General features: G+C 54.0%; 1 protein-coding gene across 1 annotated transcript in view; it reads left to right on the top strand.

Moving 5' to 3' along the window:
* Positions 1-20,340, top strand: part of LOC139252633 (phosphofurin acidic cluster sorting protein 2-like) — a 469,430-nt gene that overhangs the window by 66,398 nt on the left and 382,692 nt on the right. The window contains exons 8-10 of the mRNA XM_070873440.1: positions 782-900; positions 3,927-4,059; positions 19,528-19,632. Coding sequence (XP_070729541.1) covers positions 782-900; positions 3,927-4,059; positions 19,528-19,632 — 357 coding nt within the window. The remainder of the gene's footprint in view (positions 1-781; positions 901-3,926; positions 4,060-19,527; positions 19,633-20,340) is intronic.

Genomic DNA, 20,340 nt, shown 5'->3' on the forward strand with positions numbered 1-20,340 from the left:
GTGACCCTGTGTTACACAGACTGACGGACCAATGTTACACAGACTGACGGTGACCCCGTGTTACACAGACTGACGGTGGGCCCGTGTTACACAGACTGACGGTGACTCCGTGTTACACAGACTGACGGTGACCCCGTGTTACACAGACTGACGGTGACCCCGTGTTACACAGACTGACGGTGGGCCTGTGTTACACAGACTGATGGGCCCGTGTTACACAGACTGACGGTGACCCCGTGTTACACAGACTGACGGTGACCCCGTGTTACACAGACGGACGGTGGGCCCGTGTTACACAGACTGACGACGGGCCCGTGTTACACAGACTGACGGTGACCCCGTGTTACACAGACTGACGGACCTGTGTTACACAGACTGATGGACCCGTGTTACACAGACTGACGGTGACCCCGTGTTACACAGACTGATGGACCCGTGTTACACAGACTGACGGACCCGTGTTACACAGACTGATGGTGGGCTCGTGTTACACAGACTGATGGTGGGCCCGTGTTACACAGACTGACGGACCCGTGTTACACAGACTGATGGTGTGCCCGTGTTATACAGACTGATGGTGGCCCCATGTTACACAGACTGATTGTGGGCCCGTGTTACACAGACTGACGGACCCGTGTTACACAGACTGACGGACCCGTGTTACACAGACTGACAGGCCCGTGTTACACAGACTGACGGACCCGTGTTACACAGACTATTGCACTCGTGGACCTGCGATAAACAGCTTTGTTGGCACTTTGTATTTCTGTTATTTCGACAGGATCTGGAAGAGGAAGAAGTGAATCCTGGAGATGTAAGTAGCTGGGAAGCGTCGATGGAGAAATTGCCACCCTTGGGGAAAATCACTAAGACAGAATCCCAGGTTATCGTGTCCCCCAGGTAAGGAAATCCCAGCTCGCGAATCGCAACAGACAATTCGACCCAACAAACACCGATCTTCTATGATAAATCCTTGTCCCACCTTTACCCATATCCCCAACCCAACCTACCCACCTTCTCCCCATATCCCCCAACCCCACCTACCCACCTTCTCCCCATATACCCCAAACCCACCTACCCACCTTCTCCCCATATCCCCCAAACCCCACCTACCCACCTTCTCCCCATATCCCCCAACCCCACCTACCCACCTTCTCCCCATATACCCCAAACCCACCTACCCACCTTCTCCCCATATCTCCCAAACCCCACCTACCCACCTTCTCCCCATATCCCCAAACCCACCTACCCACCTCCCCATATCCCCAACCCCACCTACCCACCTTCTCCCCATATCCCCAACCCCACCTTCTCCCCATATCCCCCAACCCCACCGACCCACCTTCTCCCCATATCCCCCAACCCCACCGACCCACCTTCTCCCCATATCCCCCAACCCCACCTACCCACCTTCTCCCCATATCCCCCAACCCCAGCCACCCACCTTCTTCCCATATCCCCCAACCCCACCTACCCACCTTCTTCCCATATCCCCCAAACCCACCGACCCACCTTCTCCTCATATCCCCCAACCCCAGACACCCACCTTCTCCCCACATCCCCCAAACCCACCGACCCACCTTCTCCCCATATCCCCAACCCCACCTTCTCCCCATATCCCCCAACCCCACCTTATCCAAGTAATTTATATAGAGCACCAATGACAAGTGCTCCCTGACATACCCTGCTTGTGGCTTCTCTCCAGTCTCAGTGAATTCCATCCAGTGTTACCCTTTCGCCCCTACTCCTTGACCCCCTGATGTTACCTACAGAGGTGGAGCCTTGTCAGAAATCTTTCCACAGATGTTAGTATATGATGCCAGCCGCAATTCCCATGTGTATAACGGTGAAAACCGGCAGTAGATTGTTCACCAACACCTGCCTGCTCTTTAACATTGGGCTGTCCTAGCTGTTTGCCTGAGAGTTACATAGGTCCCCTTGAATCCTGGGCAATGCCTGAGGTTTATATCGTTTCTCAAATTGAAATTTACAGCACGGAAGGAGGCCATTCGGCTCATCGTGTCCGCACCAGCCGAAAAGAAGCTCTCCGACGAATCCCACTTCCCAGCTCTGGGTCCGTAGCCCTGCAGGTTACAGCACTTCAGGTGCACATCCAAGTACTGTTGAAATGTGGTGAGGGTTTCTGCCTCTACCACCCTTTCAGGCCGTGAGTTCCAGACCCCCACCACCCTCTGGGTGAAGGAATTTCCCCTCAAAAGGTAGTTAGATGTGGCCCTTACTGCTAAAGGGATCAAGGGGTATGGAGAGAAAGCAGGAAAGGGGTACTGAGGGAATGATCAGCCATGATCTTATTGAATGGTGGTGCAGGCTCGAAGGGCCGAATGGCCTACTCCTGCACCTATTTTCTATGTTTCTATGTAAACCGCCTATCAATGACTTTAAATCTATGCCCCCTGGTTGTTGATTCCTCTGCCAAGGGAAACAGGTCCTTCCTATCCACTCTATCCAGGCCCCTCATAATTTTATACACCTCAATCAGGTCTCCCCTCAGCCTCCTCTGTTCCAAAGAAAATAACCCCAGCCTATCCAATCTTCATAGCTAAAATGATCTTGTTCTGATGGTATTTTTATTACCATTTTTCTCTCTGGAGGGGCAAGACCACATTTATTGCCGAGCCCCAGTTGCCCTGAAACGAGCAGCGTATCAGGAAATCACCATCGTGTCGTGTAGGACTGGAGTCACGTGTAGGCCTGACTGTGAAACTGAAAACGTGCACCTTGTTACAGAGGAGTGTCCAAACTGTGAGCAGTGGGCCAGATACAGACTCTTCAAACCCTGGCAATCCAGAGCATGTAAAGCCAAGCCCACTCCACTCTATTACTCTCCTGTGTGAATCTCAAGGGCCTGGGAGTTTGGAAACGGCTGTTCTTGGCGCTGTTGCCTCAGTCGTGGACACACGGCTGAGCTGGTGAAGTGGGTACGTTACTGGACTAACAGCCCAGAGACTGAAGTGCAGTAAGGTAAGTTTCAGCGATTCATAGGCATTCGTTGTGAATCTGTGGAATTTGCTGCCTCAGAGAGCTGTGGAAGCTGGAACATTGAATATATTTAAGACAGAGATAGACAGTTTCTTAACCGATAAGGGGATAAGGGGTTATGGGGAGCGAGCAGGGAAGTGGAGCTGAGTCCATGATCAGATCAGACATGATCGTATTGAATGGCGGAGCAGGCTCGAGGGGCCGTATGGCCTACTCCTGCTCCTATTTCTTATGTTCTTATTCACTGAAAAATAATCATTCTCGAGATCTGGGCATCGCTGGCAAGGCCGGCATTTATTGCCCCTCGAGAAGGTGGCGGTGAGCAGTCTGTGTGGTGAAGGTGCTCCCACAGTGCTGTTAGGGAGTGAGTTCCAGGATTGTGACCCAGCGACGATGAAGGAACGGCCGATATATTTCCCAGTCGGGATGGTGTGTGACTGGGAGGGGAACGTGGAGATGGTGGTGTTCCCATGCACCTGCTGCCTTGTCCTTCTAGGTGGTAGAGGTCGCGGGTTTGGGAGGTGCTGCTGAAGAAGCCTTGGCGAGTTGCTGCAGTGCATCTTGTAGATGGTGCACACTGCAGCCAGGGGGCGCCGGTGGTGGAGGGAGGGAGTGTTGGAGGTGGTGGAGGGAGGGAGTGTTGAAGGTGGTGGAGGGAGGGAGTGTTGAGGCCAGTGGTCATTTATGGACAGGTCATGTGTGGCTACTGGCCACAGTTTGGACAGCCCTGTTTTAACAAGTTGTGCTCTGCCAACTTCAGGCACCAGGCGGTGTACAATCACTCAAGCCCTTCCCCTGCAGTGTGAAAACCCCTGCCACTGTGACAGGGGCCCAGGAGTTTAATGCTGGCCATTACATTATTTAAGGACAGTCGTTTTGTTGCCTCGGGGATTACTGAAGTCATTCTTCTTCTTTGCCCCATTCAGTAAATCAGAAAGCAGACAACTGCGACGGCCCCGGAGCACCTCGCTGAAAGATCGGCACAACTCAAGGACACAAGGTGACCGAGCCAGCAGTTTCGACAGCGAGTGCTTGTCAGACTCCAGATTCAACATTCAGGTTAATCGCAATAACCCTTCTCTTTCTCCCACCCCTTCAGTTTGCCCTCATTGCTCGTGAAGTCACTGACTTGCTGGGGTACAGTTGCACACACACCATCCGTTCTCCAGTTCCTTGTCCAGAAAGCTCCTCTTCACGCGGGAGCCCAGATAGCGAGTGTTGGCGTGATATTTAAAACACACAAGAACTTTCATTACTACAACAACTTGTATTTATATAGCGCATAGTAAAATGTCCCAAAGCGCTTCACAGGATTATTGTAAGACATCGAGCCACATAAGGAGAAATTAGGGCAGGTGACCAAAAGCTTGGTCAATGATGTCGGTTTTAAGGAGCTCCAGAGTTAGGGCCTCGGCAACAGAAGGTACAGCCACCCATGGTGGAGCGATTATAATCAGGGATGGTCAGGAGGGCAGAATTAGAGGACCGCAGACATCTCGGGGGGTTGTGGGGCTGGAGGAGATTACAGAGATAGGGAGGGGCGAGGGCCATGGAGGGATTTGAAAATAAGGATGAGAATTTTGAAATCGAGGTGTTGCTTAACCAGGAGCAAATATAGGTCAGCGAGCACAGGGGGTGATGGGTGAGTGGGACTCGGTGCGAGTTAGGACACGGAGCAGTGAGCACAGGGGGTGATGGGTGAGCGGGACTTGGTGCGAGTTAGGACACGGGGCAGTGAGCACAGGGGGTGATGGGTGAGCGGGACTGGGTGCGAGTTAGGACACGGGGCAGTGAGCACAGGGGGTGATGGGTGAGTGGGACTGGTGTGAGTTAGGACACGGGGCAGTGAGCACATGAGGTGATGGGTGAGCGGGATTGGATGCAAGTTAGGACACGGGGCAGTGAGCACAGGAGGTGATGGGTGAGTGGGACTGGGTGTGAGTTAGGACACAGGGCAGTGAGCACAGGGGGTGATGGGTGAGTGGGACTGGGTGTGAGTTAGGACACGGGGCAGTGAGCACAGGGGGTGTTGGGTGAGTGGGACTCGGTGCGAGTTAGGACACGGGTCAGTGAGCACAGGGGGTGTTGGGTGAGTGGGACTGGGTGCGAGTTAGGACACGGAGCAGTGAGCACAGGGGGTGATGGGTGAGCGGGACTCGGTGCGAGTTAGGACACGGGGCAGTGAGCACAGGGAGTGATGGGTGAGTGGGACTGGGTGCGAGTTAGGACACGGGACAGTGAGCACAGGGGGTGATGGGTGAGCGGGACTCGGTGCGAGTTAGGACACAGGGCAGTGAGCACAGGGGGTGATGGGTGAGTGGGACTGGTGTGAGTTAGGACACGGGGCAGTGAGCACATGAGGTGATGGGTGAGCGGGATTGGATGCAAGTTAGGACACGGGGCAGTGAGCACAGGAGGTGATGGGTGAGTGGGACTGGGTGTGAGTTAGGACACAGGGCAGTGAGCACAGGGGGTGATGGGTGAGCGGGACTGGGTGCAAGTTAGGACACGGGGCAGTGAGCACATGAGGTGATGGGTGAGCGGGACTGGGTGCAAGTTAGGACACAGGGCAGTGAGCACAGGGGGTGATGGGTGAGTGGGACTGGGTGTGAGTTAGGACACGGGGCAGTGAGCACATGAGGTGATGGGTGAGCGGGACTTGGTGTGAGTTAGGACACGGGGCAGCGAGCACAGGGGGTGATGGGTGAGCGGGACTGGGTGCAAGTTAGGACACGGGGCAGCGAGCACAGGGGGTGATGGGTGAGCGGGACCCGGTGCGAGTTAGGACACGGGGTCAGTGAGCACAGGGGGTGATGGGTGAGCGGGACCCGGTTCGAGTTAGGACACGGGGCAGTGAGCACAGGGGGTGATGGGTGAGCGGGACCCGGTGCGAGTTAGGACACGGGGCAGTGAGCACAGGGGGTGATGGGTGAGCGGGACCCGGTGCGAATTAGGACACGGGGCAGTGAGCACAGGGGGTGATGGGTGAGCAGGACTCGGTGTGAGTTAGGACACGGGGCAGTGAGCACAGGGGGTGATGGGTGAGTGGGACTCGGTGTGAGTTAGGACACGGGGCAGTGAGCACAGGGGGTGATGGGTGAGCGGGACCCGGTGCGAGTTAGGACACGGGGCAGTGAGCACGGGGTGATGGGTGAGCAGGACTCGGTGCGAGTTAGGACACGGGGCAGTGAGCACAGGGGGTGATGGGTGAGTGGGACTCGGTGCGAGTTAGGACACGGGGCAGTGAGCACAGGGGGTGATGGGTGAGTGGGACTCGGTGCGAGTTAGGACACGGGGCAGTGAGCACAGGGGGTGATGGGTGAGCAGGACTCGGTGCGAGTTAGGACACGGGGCAGTGAGCACAGGGGGTGATGGGTGAGTGGGACTTGGTGCGAGTTAGGACACGGGTCAGCGAGCACAGGGGGTGATGGGTGAGCGGGACCCAGTGCGAGTTAGGACACGGGGCAGCCAAGGTTTGGATGACTTCAAGTTTATGTCGGGTAGAATGTGGGAGACCAGCCAGGAGTGCGTTGAATGGCGGACGGGATGGTAGCTCCCTGGGGAGCTCTCCCTGAACAAATTTCCCCCTGGCCATCTGCTACCATCCTTCACTCTTGCTCCCCCAATCTCCGCCCCCCCCCCCCCGCCTCCAGTGTTTAAGCCCCCCCTGACCTACCCCTAAAGTATCCCCCTTACCCCTAAAATCCATGCTGCAAGGGCAGCTAACTGAGCCCACTGCCCATCCCCCAACCACGCCTGGTCACCTTCATCACTGAGTGCTGGACTTACCCCCAGATCCGCCTTCCTGCCACCAAGCCTGTCGCTCCCCACTGGATGTAGCCGACTCAGCTGCTGTAACCGATCCCCAACAGCGTCCGGTGGACCTCTGACCACAGGTTCTCTCTCGGTCCTCACATTCGGGCCTTCCTCCCTCCGGCGACGCTCGGGGCCTCCCTCCCACCAGCGCAGTTCGAGCCTCCATCCCTCCGGAGTCGTTCTGGCCTTCCCCGGGCCGGTGGTCCCACTCCACTGCGGAGCACATGGTGCGCACCATGGCAGCGGCCATTCTGACCTCTCTGACCTCTCCTCCCCCACGAAGTGGGCCTCTATCCCTGCCCTCAGTCAGAAGCTAATACCTGGGAGAGGGAAGCATTGCCTCAAGTCTCTCAACCCCACTTTCCAAGCCTCGGATTTCTCACCATCTCACCGAAGGGCGCTGCTCAGTGCCGAGCTTACCGCTCGCATCGCACCGTAGGCAACGAGGCCCATACAGTAGTGCCTGGTCTCCAGTCGTCTCCGACCCCCTTGCCACTGGACCAAGACCTCGCTCTGCTAAGTCCGTGTGGTTGCCGGTGTGCAATGGCCACCCCACGTTAAAAGAACTCACACACAGGCATCTTCCACCTTTCAAACTGAAGTTCGGGGCCTGGAACATCAGGACCCTCATGGACAACTCCAAGAGTGACAGGCCGGAACGCCGCACCACCATCGTTGCCCAGGAACTCAGACGCATTGACGTCGACAGGGCCTTTCCCTGCCTGCGGGGAAGGTGGAGGTTACACCTTCTGGAAAGGCAAACTGGAGGAAGAACGCCACCTGCTTGGACTCGGTTTCGCCATCAGGTACGAGCTGGTCGACCGCCTCAGAGACTCCCCCGCGGGGTTAACGAACGTCTCATAACTCTTCGGCTCACCCTATCCCGGAACCAATGCGCCACAGTCATCAGCGCGTACGCCCCAACACTCGACACAACAAATGAGGCCAAAGAGGGTTTTTACTCCAACCTCGAAAAACCCCTGTCCCGCATTCCCGCAGATGACAAACTGATCCTCCTCGGCAACTTCAACGCCAGGGTCGGCAAGGACACAGCCCTCTGGGGAGGCGTGATTGGCAGAGGGGGGGTAGGGAAAGCCAACTCCAGCACCAACACCTTGTTCCACCAGAGGGACAAGTACAAGGCATTGTGGCAACACCCTCGCTCCAAGCACTGGCACTTGCTCGACTATGTCATCGTCCGAGCCAGGGATCGCAAGGATGTGCACATCACCCGCGCCATGACAGGAGCTGAAGACTGCTGGACGGACCAGCGCCTAATCCGATCCACCATCCACATCAATATAGCCCCAAAGCAGCAACCACGGCAACAAAAACAGTGTCACAGAAAAATCAACGCCGGGGCACTTAAAGACCCAGCTAAGAGAGCCCTATATAGCCAGCGCCTCACTGCCAACCTGGCGTGCCTTGCTGACCCTGAGACACAGGATGCCCACAGCGCTTGGTCTGCCCTCCAGGTCTCCATAACCAGTGTCTGCGAAGAGTCGCTCGGTCACTCAACCAGGAAACACCAGGACTGGTTTGATGAGAATGACCAGGAGATCCAGGAGCTAATAAGCTGCAAGCGCAGGGTATTTCTGAACTTAAAGCAACAACCCAATTCGGGAGCAGCCAAACAGCTCTTCAGGAGGCTGAAGGCCGAGGTCCAACAAAAAGCACGTGACCTAAAGAATAGATGGTGGATTGAGAAAACACAGAGATCCAGCAGCTGGCCAACAGCCCTAATGTGCGAGGATTCTTCATCACAGTCAAAACCACCTACTGCCCAAGTGCCCAGGCCCCGCCCCACTGCTGGCCAAGAACAGGGAGGCACTCATTAAGGACACCGAGGCAGTCAGGGCCCGCTGGAAGGAGCACTTCGAAGATCTCCTTAACCAACACACTGCCTTCGACGCGAGTGACCTCGACTCCATCCCTCAGCATGCTACCCGCCACCATCTCAGCAAAACCCCAGCCCTGCACGAGGTAGAAAAGGCCATTCGTCAGCTCAAGAACAACAAGGCATCAGGAGCGGATGGAATCCCCGCTGAGGCATGAAAGTTTGGCGGAGAAGCACTATTGGCACGAATGCATGACCTCATCTTTCTTATCTGGAAGTTGGAGAGCATGCCGGGAGATCTCGGAGATGGCCGTAATGGTGACCATCTTCAAAAAAGGGAACAAGTCCGACTGCGGCAACTACAGAGGAATATCCCTGCTATCGGCCAGAGGGAAAGTCATCGCAAGAATCTTCCTCAACCATCTTCTCCCTGTGGCCGAGGAGCTCCTCCCAGAGTCACAATGCGGATTCCGTCCACTACGGGGTACAACAAACATGATCTTCACTGCGCGACAACTACAAGAGAAATGCAGGAACAGCACCAGCCCTTGTACATGGCCGCCTTTGACCTCAAAAAAGGCCTTTGACATCGTCAACCGTGAGGGACTATGGAGCGTCCTCCTCAGTTTCGGATGCCCCCAAAAGTTTGTCGCCATCCTCCGCCTGCTCCACGATGACATGCAGGCCGTGATCCTTACCAACGGTCCCACCACAGACCCAATCCGCGTCCGGACCGGGGTCAAGCAGGGCTGCGTCATCGCCCCAACCCTCTTCTCGATCTTCCTCGCTGCAATGCTCCATCTCACACTCAACAAACTCCCCGCTGGAATGGAACTTAACTATAGAACCAGTGGGAACCTGTTCAACCTTCGTCGTCTCCAGGCTAGATCCAAGGCCGCCCCATCCTCTGTCGTCGAGCTACAGTACGCGGGCGACGTTTGTGTCTGCGCACACTCAGACGCCGAACTCCAAGCCATTGTCAGCATCTTCACCGAGGCGTATGAAAGCATGGACCTTACACTAAACATCCGTAAGACAGAGGTCCTCCACCAACCTGACCCCGCCATGCAACACTACCCCCCAGTCATCAAAATCCACGGCGCGGCCCTGGACAACGTGGACCATTTTCCATACCGCGGGAGCCTATTATCAGCAAGGGCAGACATCGACGACGAGGTCCAACACCGCCTCCAGTGCGCCAGCGCAGCCTTTGGTTGCCTGAGGAAGAGAGTGTTTGAAGACCAGGACCTCAAATCTGGCACCAAGCTCATGGTCTACAGGGCAATAGTGATACTCGCCCTCCTGTATGGCTCAGAGACATGGACCACATACAGTAGACACCTCAAAGCGCTGGAGAAGTACTACCAACGCTGCCTCTGCAAGACCCTACAAATCCACTGGGAGGACAGATGCACCAACGTCCGTGTTCTTGCTCAGGCCAACCTCCCCAGCATCGAAGCACCGACCACACTCGACCAACTCTGTTGGGTGGGCCACATCGCCCGCATGTCCGACACGAAACTCCCAAAGCAAGCGCTCCACTCTGAACTCCTACATGGCAAGCGGGCCCCAGGTGGGCAGAGGAAATGCTTCAAGGAAACCCTCAAAGCCTCCCTGATAAAATGCAACATCCCCACCGACACCTGGGAGTCCCTGGCTCAACACCGCCCTAAGTGGAGGAAGAGCATCCGGGAGGGCGCTGAGCACCTCGAGTCTCGTCACCGAGAGCGTGCAGAAAACAAGCGCAGGCAGCGGAAGGAGCGTGCGGAAAACCAGTCCCACCCTCCCCTTCCCTCAACCACTGTCTGTCCCACCTGTGACAGGGACTGTAATTCCCACATTGGACTGTACAGGCCACCTGAGAACTCACTTTTAGAGTCTTCCTTGATTTCGAGGGACTGCCTGTGATGATGGAATGGTCAAGTTTAGAGGTAACAAAGGTGTGGATGAGAGTTTCAGAAGCAGACGAGCTGAAGGGCAGAGACAGGCGTTGGAGAGGATAGAGTGGTCAACTGTGTCAAAGGCTGCAGACAAGTCAAGAAGGACAAGGGGGGATAATTTGTCTTTGTCACAGTCACAAAGGATGTCATTTGTGACTTTGTTGAGAGCTGTTTCGGTCCTGTGGTGGGGGCGGAAACCTGATTGGAGGGATTCCAACAGGGATTTGGGAGACGACAACACGTTCAAGGACTTTGGGGAGGAAAGGGAGGTTGGAGATGGGACGGTAGTTTGCAAGGATGGAGGGGTCAAGGGTTATTTTTGTTATGTATGAATAAAGAGTCTGACCAGATACTACTGTGAGCTCAAAGTAAAGAGTGCCCTTAGTCTTTTATTGCAGGTCTCCTGAGTGCCTCTCCAGCCTGTGAGGCCTCCTTAAGTACCTGTGCTCCCAAGGGATCCCTTAGGACTCCAGGGGATGAGCCCTCTGGTGGATAAACAAGGTATTTACAGGTTTACATATATAACAACAATTTCCCCCCCTGCCCCCCAAAGTTAATAGTGTAACTATTTATAATGTGAGTCGATCTGGGGCCCTTCTTGCCCTGGTTGATCGTCTCGGTGCAAATGCTGGTGTTGTTGAATCATTTGTTGGGCCCTCGCTGGGCTGCTGTACAGATGGCCTTGCTGGGCTGCCTGGTGTGTTGGCCCTGCTGGGCTGCTGCGGGTGAAGGGTTCTGCTTCGTGGTCAACCGCTGGGTTGGTTGCTACTGGTGTGTGTGTTCGGGGGGGGGTTAAAAAAGGTAGGGTCTTTAGTGGGTTGCTCTGGATAGTCCGTGAATCTGAGTTTGGTTTGATCCAAGTGTTTCCTGTAGATGAGTCCATTTGAAAGTTTGACCCGAAACACCCTGCTCCCCTCTTTGGCCACGACAGTGCCGGGAAGCCACTTGGGACATTGCCCATAATTTAATACAAATACAGGATCATTGATTTCAATCTCGCGTGACACATTTGCGCTATCATGGTATGCATTTTGTTGAAGCCGCCTGCTCTCTACCTGTTCATGTAGATCAGGGTGAACTAATGAGAGCCTTGTTTTAAGTGCTCTTTTCATGAGCAGTTCAGCAGGTGGAATCCCAGTGAGTGAGTGGGGTCTCGTGCGGTAGCTAAGCAGGACTCGGGATAGGCGAGTCTGCAGTGAGCCTTCAGTTACCCTCTTTAAGTTCTGCTTGATGGTTTGCACTGCTCTCTCTGCCTGACCATTGGACGCTGGTTTAAACGGGGCAGATGTAACATGTTTGATCCCATTGCGGGTCATGAACTCTTTGAACTCGGCACTGGAGAAACACGGCCCGTTGTCACTCACAAGGACATCAGGCAGGCCGTGCGTGGCAAACATGGCCCGCAGGCTTTCAGTGGTGGCAGCGGATGTGCTTGTCGACATTATCTCACATTCAATCCACTTGGAGTACGCATCTACAACCACAAGGAACATTTTACCCAAGAACGGGCCTGCATAGTCGACATGGATCCTGGACCACGGTTTGGAGGGCCAAGACCATAAACTTAGTGGCACCTCCCTGGGTACATTGCTTAACTGTGAACATGTGTACACGCAGGACTCTTTGATACCGGGTCACCACACGTGGGATCTGGCTATCGCTTTCACCATTCCAATGCCTGGTTGTGTACTGTGGAGATCACTAATGAAAGTGTCCCTGCTCTTTTTTGGGTACCACTACCCGATTACCCCACAGAAGGCAGTCTGTCTGTATAGGCATTTCATCTCTGCGCCGCTGGTACGGCTTTATTTCTTCCTGCATTTCTAACGGGACACTGGACCAGCTCCGGTGAAGCACACAGTTTTTTACTAAGGACAGTAAGAGGTCCTAGCTTGTCCAGGTTCTAATCTGTCGGGCAGTGACGGGTGATTGCTCACTCTCGAATGCTTCCATTACCATGACTAAATCTGCGGGCTGTGCCATTTCCACCCCCGTGGTGGGCAGTGGCAGCCTACTGAGAGCATCGGCGCAGTTTTCTGTGCCTGGCCTGTGGCGGGTGGCATAGTTGTATGCGGACAACGTGAGCGCCCATCTCTGGATGCGGGTCGATGCAGTCGTAATCATCCCCTTACTTTCAGAAAAGAGGGATAAAAGCAGCTTATGGTCAGTTTCCAATTCGATTTTGAGCCCAAACACATATTGATGCATTTTCTTTACCCCATAAACACACACTAATGCTTCTTTTTCAATCATGCTGTAGGCCCTCTCAGCCTTAGACAGACTCCTGGATGCATAAGCAACCGGTTGCAATTTCCCGGATTCATTAGCTTGTTGCAATACACACCCGACGCCATATGGAAACATAGAAAGATAGAAAATAGGTGCAGGAGTAGGCCATTCGGCCCTTCGAGCCTGCACCACCATTCAATAAGATCATGGCTGATCATTCCCTCAGTACCCCTTTCCTGCTTTCTCTCCATACCCCTTGATCCCTTTCTGTAAGGGCCATATCTAACTCCCTCTTGAATATATCCAACGAACTGGCCTCAACAACTCTCTGCGGCAGGGAATTCCACAGGTTAACAACTCTCTGAGTGAAGAAGTTGCTCCTCATCTCAGTCCTAAATGGCTTACCCCTTATCCTTAGACTATGTCCCCCGGTTCTGGACTTCCCCAACATCGGGAACATTCTTCCTGCATCTAACCTGTCCAGTCCCGTCAAAATTTTATATCCTTCTAAACTCCAGTGAATACAGACCCAGTCGATCCAGTCCCTCCTCATATGTCAGTCCAGCCATCCCGGGAATCAGTCTGGTGAACCTTCGCTGCATTCCCTCAATAGCAAGAACATCCTTCCTCAGATTAGGAGACCAAAACTGAACACAGTATTCCAGGTGAGGTCTCACCAAGGCCCTGTACAACTGCAGTAAGACCTCCCTGCTCCTATACTCAAATCCCCTAGCTATGAAGGCCAACATACCATTTACCTTCTTCACCGCCTGCTGTACCTGTATGCCAACTTTCAATGACTGATGTCCCATGACACCCAGGTCTCGTTGCACCTCCCCTTTTCCTAATCTGCCGCCATTCAGATAATATTCTGCCTTCGTGTTTTTGCCACCAAAGTGGATAACCTCACATTTATCCACATTATACTGCATCTGCCATGCATTTGCCCACTCACCTAACCTGTCTAAGTCACCCTGCAGCCTCTTGGCGTCCCCCTCACAGCTCACACCGCCACCCAGTTTAGTGTCATCTGCAAACTTGGAGACATTACACTCAATTCCTTCATCTAAATCGTTAATGTATATTGTAAAGAGCTGGGGTCCCAGCACTGAGCCCTGCGGCACTCCACTAGTCACTGCCTGCCATTCTGAAAAGGACCCGTTTATCCAACTCTCTGCTTCCTGTCTGCCGACCAGTTCTCTATCCACGTCAGTACATTACCCCCAATACCATGCGCTTTAATTTTGTACACCAATCTCTTGTGTGGGACCTTGTCAAAAGCCTGTCACTGCTTTCCAAATGCGCTGCTATTTCATCCTAATAATTGATTCCAACATTTTCCCCACTACTGTTGTCATGCTAATCGGTCTATAATTACCTGTTTTCTCTTTCCCTCCTGACGACAGATCACATGCTAGTACCAAACGCTTACATGGATCATACAACACAAACAATTTGTTTGAGCATAACAGTTTTCTAGCTTTACAAAGGCATTTTCTTGGTTTTTACCCCATACCCATTTGTCCCCTTTACGCAGTGTAATGGTTTTAACAGTGTGCTGAGACCCGGTAAGAAGTTACCAAAGTAGTTCAGGAGTCCGAGAAACGACCGCAGCTCCGTCACGTTCTGTGGCCTCGGTGCGTTCTCGATTGCCTCCGTCTTCGAATCGGTGGGCCTGATGTCGTCCACCGCGATTCTTCTCCCCAGGAACTCCACTTCAGGCACCAGGAAAACACACTTCGAGCGTTTTAACCTGAGCCCCACGCGGTTGAGTCGACTAAGAACCTCCTCCAGGTTCTGCAGATGCTCGACTGTGTTCCGACCTGTGACCAAGATGTCGTCCTGGAAGACCACGGTGTGCGGGACTGACCTCAGTAAACTTTCCATATTTCTCTGGAATATCGCCACCACTGATCGGATTCCAAACAGGCATCTGTTATAAACAAAAAGACCTTTGTGTGTGTTGATGCAGGTGAGGCCCTTCGATGATTCCTCCAGCTCCTGCGTCATCTAGGCCAAGGTCAAGTCTAGCTTAGTCAACATCTTTCCCCCTATCAGCGTCACAAAAAGGTTGTCTGCTTTTGACAGTGGGTATTGGTCCTGCAGGGAGAAACGATTGACAGTTACTTTGTAATCACCACAGATTCTGATGGTGCCGTCTCCCTTGAGGACTGGAACAATAGGACTGGCCCACTCGTTGAATTCGATCGGTGAAATTATGCCCTCTCGTTGCAGCCGGTCTAGCTCGATCTCCACCCCCTCTCTCATCATGTATGGTACTGCTCTCGCCTTGTGATGGATGGGTTGCACCCCCGGAATTAGGTGGATCTGCACTTTTGCTCCTTGGAATTTCCCGATGCCTGGTTCGAACAGTGAAGGGAACTTGTTTAAGACCTGGGCACACGAAGTGTCGTCAGCGGGCGATAGCGCTCGGACGTCGTATCAGTTCCAGCGTATCTTTCCCAGCCAGCTCCTGCCGAGCAGCGTGGGACCATCGCCCGGTACCACCCAGAGTGGTAAATTGTGCACCGCTCCATCATAGGAGACCTTTACAGTAGCACTGCCGATTACAGGAATCAGTTCTTTTGTGTAAGTTTTCAGTTTAGTGCGAATGGGAGTCAGGACTGGCCTTGAGGCCTTGCTGCACCACAATTTATCGAAAGTCTTTTTGCTCATAATGGACTGGCTCGCGCCCGTGTCCATTAACACTGGGAGTCCATTAATTCAACATTCCACATTATTGGAGGACATTTTGTGGTAAATGTGTGCACCCCATATATCTCTGCCTCCTCGGTCTGAGTCTCTGGTTCGTCGTGATCCGCCGTGGATCTGTCCTCCTCTGCAACATGGTGGTTTGTAGGATTAACAGGGTTTGCAGCTCGCCTGCACATACGTTGGAGGTCTCCCATTGTTCCACAGCCCTTGCAAACGTACCCTTTGAATCGCCATGAATGGAAACAATGATCACCCCGCAGCGCCAACAAGGTGTTAATGGCCTTGCTTTCATCACCCTTGATGGTGGACTCTGAGATATCTGCGGACGTGTAGCTGCAGGTATGTGTGACCTGTCCTGTACGTTACAATTTGAAAACAACATTACTTTGTTCACAGTACTTGTAGCAGCACTCTTGTGCTGAGAGATTTGTTTGGTATTGTCACTGGTGGCGATGAACGCCTGGGCTATCGCTATGGCTTTATTCAAGGTTGGGTTCTCTACAGTCAAAAGTTTGTGAAGTATTACTTCATGGCCAATGCCAAGTTCAACAAGTCCCTGAGCATGTGCTCCAAGTGTCCTTCAAATTCGCAATGTCCTGCAAGGCGCCTTAGCTCGGTGACGTAGCTTGCCACTTCCTGGCCTTCAGACCTCTTGTACGTGTAGAACCGATACCTCGCCATCAGAACGCTTTCCTTCGGGTTTAGACGCTCCCGGACCAGTGTGCACAAATCATCGTACGATTTCTCTGTGGGTTTCGCTGGAGCGAGCAGGTTTTTCATGAGGCCATACGTTGATGCCCCGCAGACGGTGAGGAGAATCACCCTTCGTTTGGCAGCGTTCACTTCTCCTTCCAGCTCATTGGCCACAAAGTATTGGTCAAGTCACACCACGAAGGTTTCCCAATCATCTCCCTCCGGAAACTTCTCCAGGATGCCCACAGTTCTCTGCATCATTGCGGTATGGTTCGTCATCTGTATCTTGTCGCCAGTTGTTATGTATGAATAAAGAGTCTGACCAGATACTGTGAGCTCAAAGTAAAGTGTGACCTGAGTCTTTTATTACAGGTCTCCAGAGTGCCTCTCCAGCCTGTGAGGCCTCCTTAAGTACCAGTGCTCCCAAGGGATTGTGAGATCCCTTGGGACTCCAGGGGATGTTCCCCCTGGTGATTAAACAAGGTATTTACTGGTTTACATATATCACAGTTTTTTTGGGGAGGGGTTGATGACAGCAGATTTGAGGGAGGGGGACGGTACCTGAGGGGAGAGAACCGTTATCGATGTCAGTTAACGGAGGAGCCAGAACAGGGGGTTGGGTTGTCAGCAGATTGGTGAAAATAGGGTCAAGGGAGCATGGACAGGATGAGGTCGGAAAGGTCATGAGGGGAGATTGGAGAGAAACTGGAGAAAGATGTGAGGTCAGGGCTAGGGCAGGGGGGGAATCCTTCGGGATGTTTGGCCTGGTGGGCTCGGGGGAGGAAGGGAAGAGGCAGAGGCCACCGAACGGACGGACTCAATCGTACAGACATAGAAGTCCATGAGCTCCTCGCATTTATTGTCGGAGATGAGGGTGGAGGAGACAGGGGAGAGGGTTTTAAGAAGACGGTTAGCAGTGGAGAATAGAAGCTGGGGTTTATCTTTACAATCCGGAATGATTCTGGAACAGTGAGTGATTTTGGCGGCCGAGAGCAGGACCCGATACTGCTTTTTCTGGTCCAGCCAGATCTGGCGGTGAATGGCTAAACCATGTCCGGTGAAGTGTGCGGTGGGAACGGCCAGGGTTAGAGAGAGTTATTGTTTTAATTGTGACTCGGGGGGGGGGGGGTTGAGGGGAGGGGGGGATGCGTAGCGCCCCATTTCGGGAGCGGTGACAGTCGCCCTGCATCACTTCCTGTGACAGGGGAAGTCCCGCCCCGCCCGCAATATTGGGGTAGCGCCCCCAAGAGCAAGCAGAGCGCAAGATAACGCTCCCCGCTCGCTCTGTGGGGCGGGAGCCAAATGAGAGGGGTGCAGCGCGATGCACTGGGACGTGTAGCGCTGCCACACGGTGAGGGCCAAGCTGGTCCTTCTGAGGATCCCTACCTGGCCCACCGGGGAGCACTCTAGCGGAGCGCTGGGCTGCAACATCCAGGCACACACCCCGCGTTCTGCCATTCAACGGGCCGCCACCGGTAAGTTGGCCGATTCTTTTTCAGTGCAAGCGTCACCTCCCCTTTAAGAGACCTATAGCCTGGCATCGCCCAGTGTCGCTCCGGAGAGAAAATGGGACGCTGCAGTGAAGGCGTTGTCATCGGCAGCATTAGCGGGGGACTACGGTTACTGCTGCCGGCAAAATCCCGCGGGATTTAGCAACTGTCGTCACCGGCGCCACGCCCGGGCAAAAAACGGGAGGCACAAACAACCCACGTTTCTCCCTCCAGGGCATCAGAGGTGGTGGTGAGGCTGTGCTTGAGCGGATTGAGTGCAGTCGAGAGAGAGTATTTTTCCAGGAGGAGACACAGAAGGGAGGAGGGGTGCGAGGGGGTTGTGGCTGGGGAGCGACACGAGGAAGTGGTCAGAGATGGCCTTATTAGCGATTGACACGATGGGAGCAGTGAGGCCACGCGAGATGGCACAGTCGAGGGGATGGCCGTGAATATGGATTGGGGAGTTTACATGGAGGGAGAGATTAACAGAGGATAAGAGGCTAGTGATCTCAGAGGAGAGAGAGCGTGATGAATTGAGGTGGAGGTTGAAATCAGCGCCTTTACACCCTCGACATTCCAAAGCGCTTTACAGCCAATGAAGTACTTGTTAGAGTGTAGTCATTGTTGTAATGTAGGAAACACAGCAGCCAATGTGCACACAGCAAGCTCCCACATAGAGCAATGTGATAATGATCAGATAATCTGTTTTAGTGATGTTGATTGAGGGATAAATATTGGCCCCGGGACACTGGAAAGAACTCTCCTCTCTGATTCAAAATAGTGCCATGGGATCTTTTACGTCCACCTGAACGGGCAGACGGGGCCTCAGTTTAACGTCTCATCCGAAAGACGACACCTCCGACAGCGCAGCGCTCCCTCAGTACAGTCCCTCCGACAGTGCGGTGCTCCCTCAGTACTGCCCCTCCGACAGTGCGGCGCTCCCTCAGCACTGCCCCTCCGACAGTGCAGCACTCCCTCAGTACTGCCCCTCCGACAGTGCGGCGCTCCCTCAGTACTGCCCCTCCGACAGTGCAGCACTCCCTCAGTACTGCCCCTCCGACAGTGCGGCACTCCCTCAGTACTGCCCCTCCGACAGTGCAGCACTCCCTCAGTACTGCCCCTCCGACAGTGCAGCACTCCCTCAGTACTGCCCCTCCGACAGTGCAGCACTCCCTCAGTACTGCCCCTCCGACAGTGCGGTGCTCCCTCAGCACTGCTTTCAGACTGTTCCCTTTCAGACACTGACTTGTTAATTTGCAGTGTGTGTTACAGAACATCACTCCACATTTTCTAACCGTCAGAAGAAATCAGATTAAATTAATGTAAGATTAAATTTCGGAAATAGCTCAAAGATGTCATATCGGACTTTATATCCTTTTTTATTTTAGTTACGTAGCAACTGTGGGAATAATGAATTTGGAAAAACGATTATGTCTGGTTAGACTGCAGTGTCTATGAACTGCATGACCTGACCTGGGTCACCCATGTGTGACCCAGCCTGGTTTCTCGGGGTGGGGTGGTGGGGGAAGGAGAGAGCACTTTGTATTGAACATGCTGATACCGGAGGAGGCTATATTCCTCAGGATATTGCTGGAGAACGTCCTCACAGTATCAGCGGGCCAGCGTTTCCTCTTGTCTTGCCCAGGCCCATACCATTGTTTTCCAACATGTATAGGAGTACTCGCAATATAAAGTGCTTCCCTTCCCCCAGATCGTCCTTCCCTTCAGTTTATTCCTAGTGCCAGGGGATAGGTCGACCTGTGTTGCTGTAGCCGGAGGCTGACTTACTTCCTCCTTTGCTCCTCAGGTACCCCGTAAGTCTGTTTACGACCAGCTGAACCAGATCCTAATATCCGACGAACAGCTGCCAGAGAGCATTATCCTGGTGAACACCATGGACTGGCAAGGGCAGGTAAGATCCCCTGGGGCACAACTCAATCCTGAACATGTGGGGAGCGAGCAGTCCATTCACTGACACCTGCACTGTTAGCAGCTCGTTCAGAGAGAGAGCTCAGGGGAAAAGGACTGAGGGAGAGAGAGAGGGCACAGGGGAATGGGACTGAGGGAGAGAGAGAGGGCACAGGGGAATGGGACTGAGGGAGTGAGAGAGGGCACAGGGGAATGGGACTGAGGGAGAGAGAGAGGGCACAGGGGAATGGGACTGAGGGAGAGAGGGCACAGGGGAATGGGACTGAGGGAGAGAGAGGGCACAGGGGAATGGGACTGAGGGGGAGAGAGGGCACAGGGGAATGGGACTGAGGGAGAGAGAGGGCACAGGGAATGGGACTGGAGGGAGAGAGAGAGGGCACAGGGGAATGGGACTGAGGGAGGGAGAGGGCACAGGGGAATGGGACTGAGGGAGAGAGAGAGGGCACAGGGGAATGGGACTGAGGGAGAGAGAGGGCACAGGGGAATGGGATTGGAGGGAGAGAGAGAGGGCACAGGGGGGTGGGACCGAGGGAGAGAGGGCACAGGGGAATGGGACTGAGGGAGAGAGGGCACAGGGGAGAGGGACTGAGGGAGAGAGAGGGCACAGGGGAATGGGACTGAGGGAGAGAGAGGGCACAGGGGAATGGGACTGAGGGGGAGAGAGGGCACAGGGGAATGGGACTGAGGGAGA

Source organism: Pristiophorus japonicus, unplaced genomic scaffold, assembly GCF_044704955.1.
Source record: "Pristiophorus japonicus isolate sPriJap1 unplaced genomic scaffold, sPriJap1.hap1 HAP1_SCAFFOLD_471, whole genome shotgun sequence".
NCBI classification, from domain to species: domain Eukaryota; kingdom Metazoa; phylum Chordata; class Chondrichthyes; family Pristiophoridae; genus Pristiophorus; species Pristiophorus japonicus.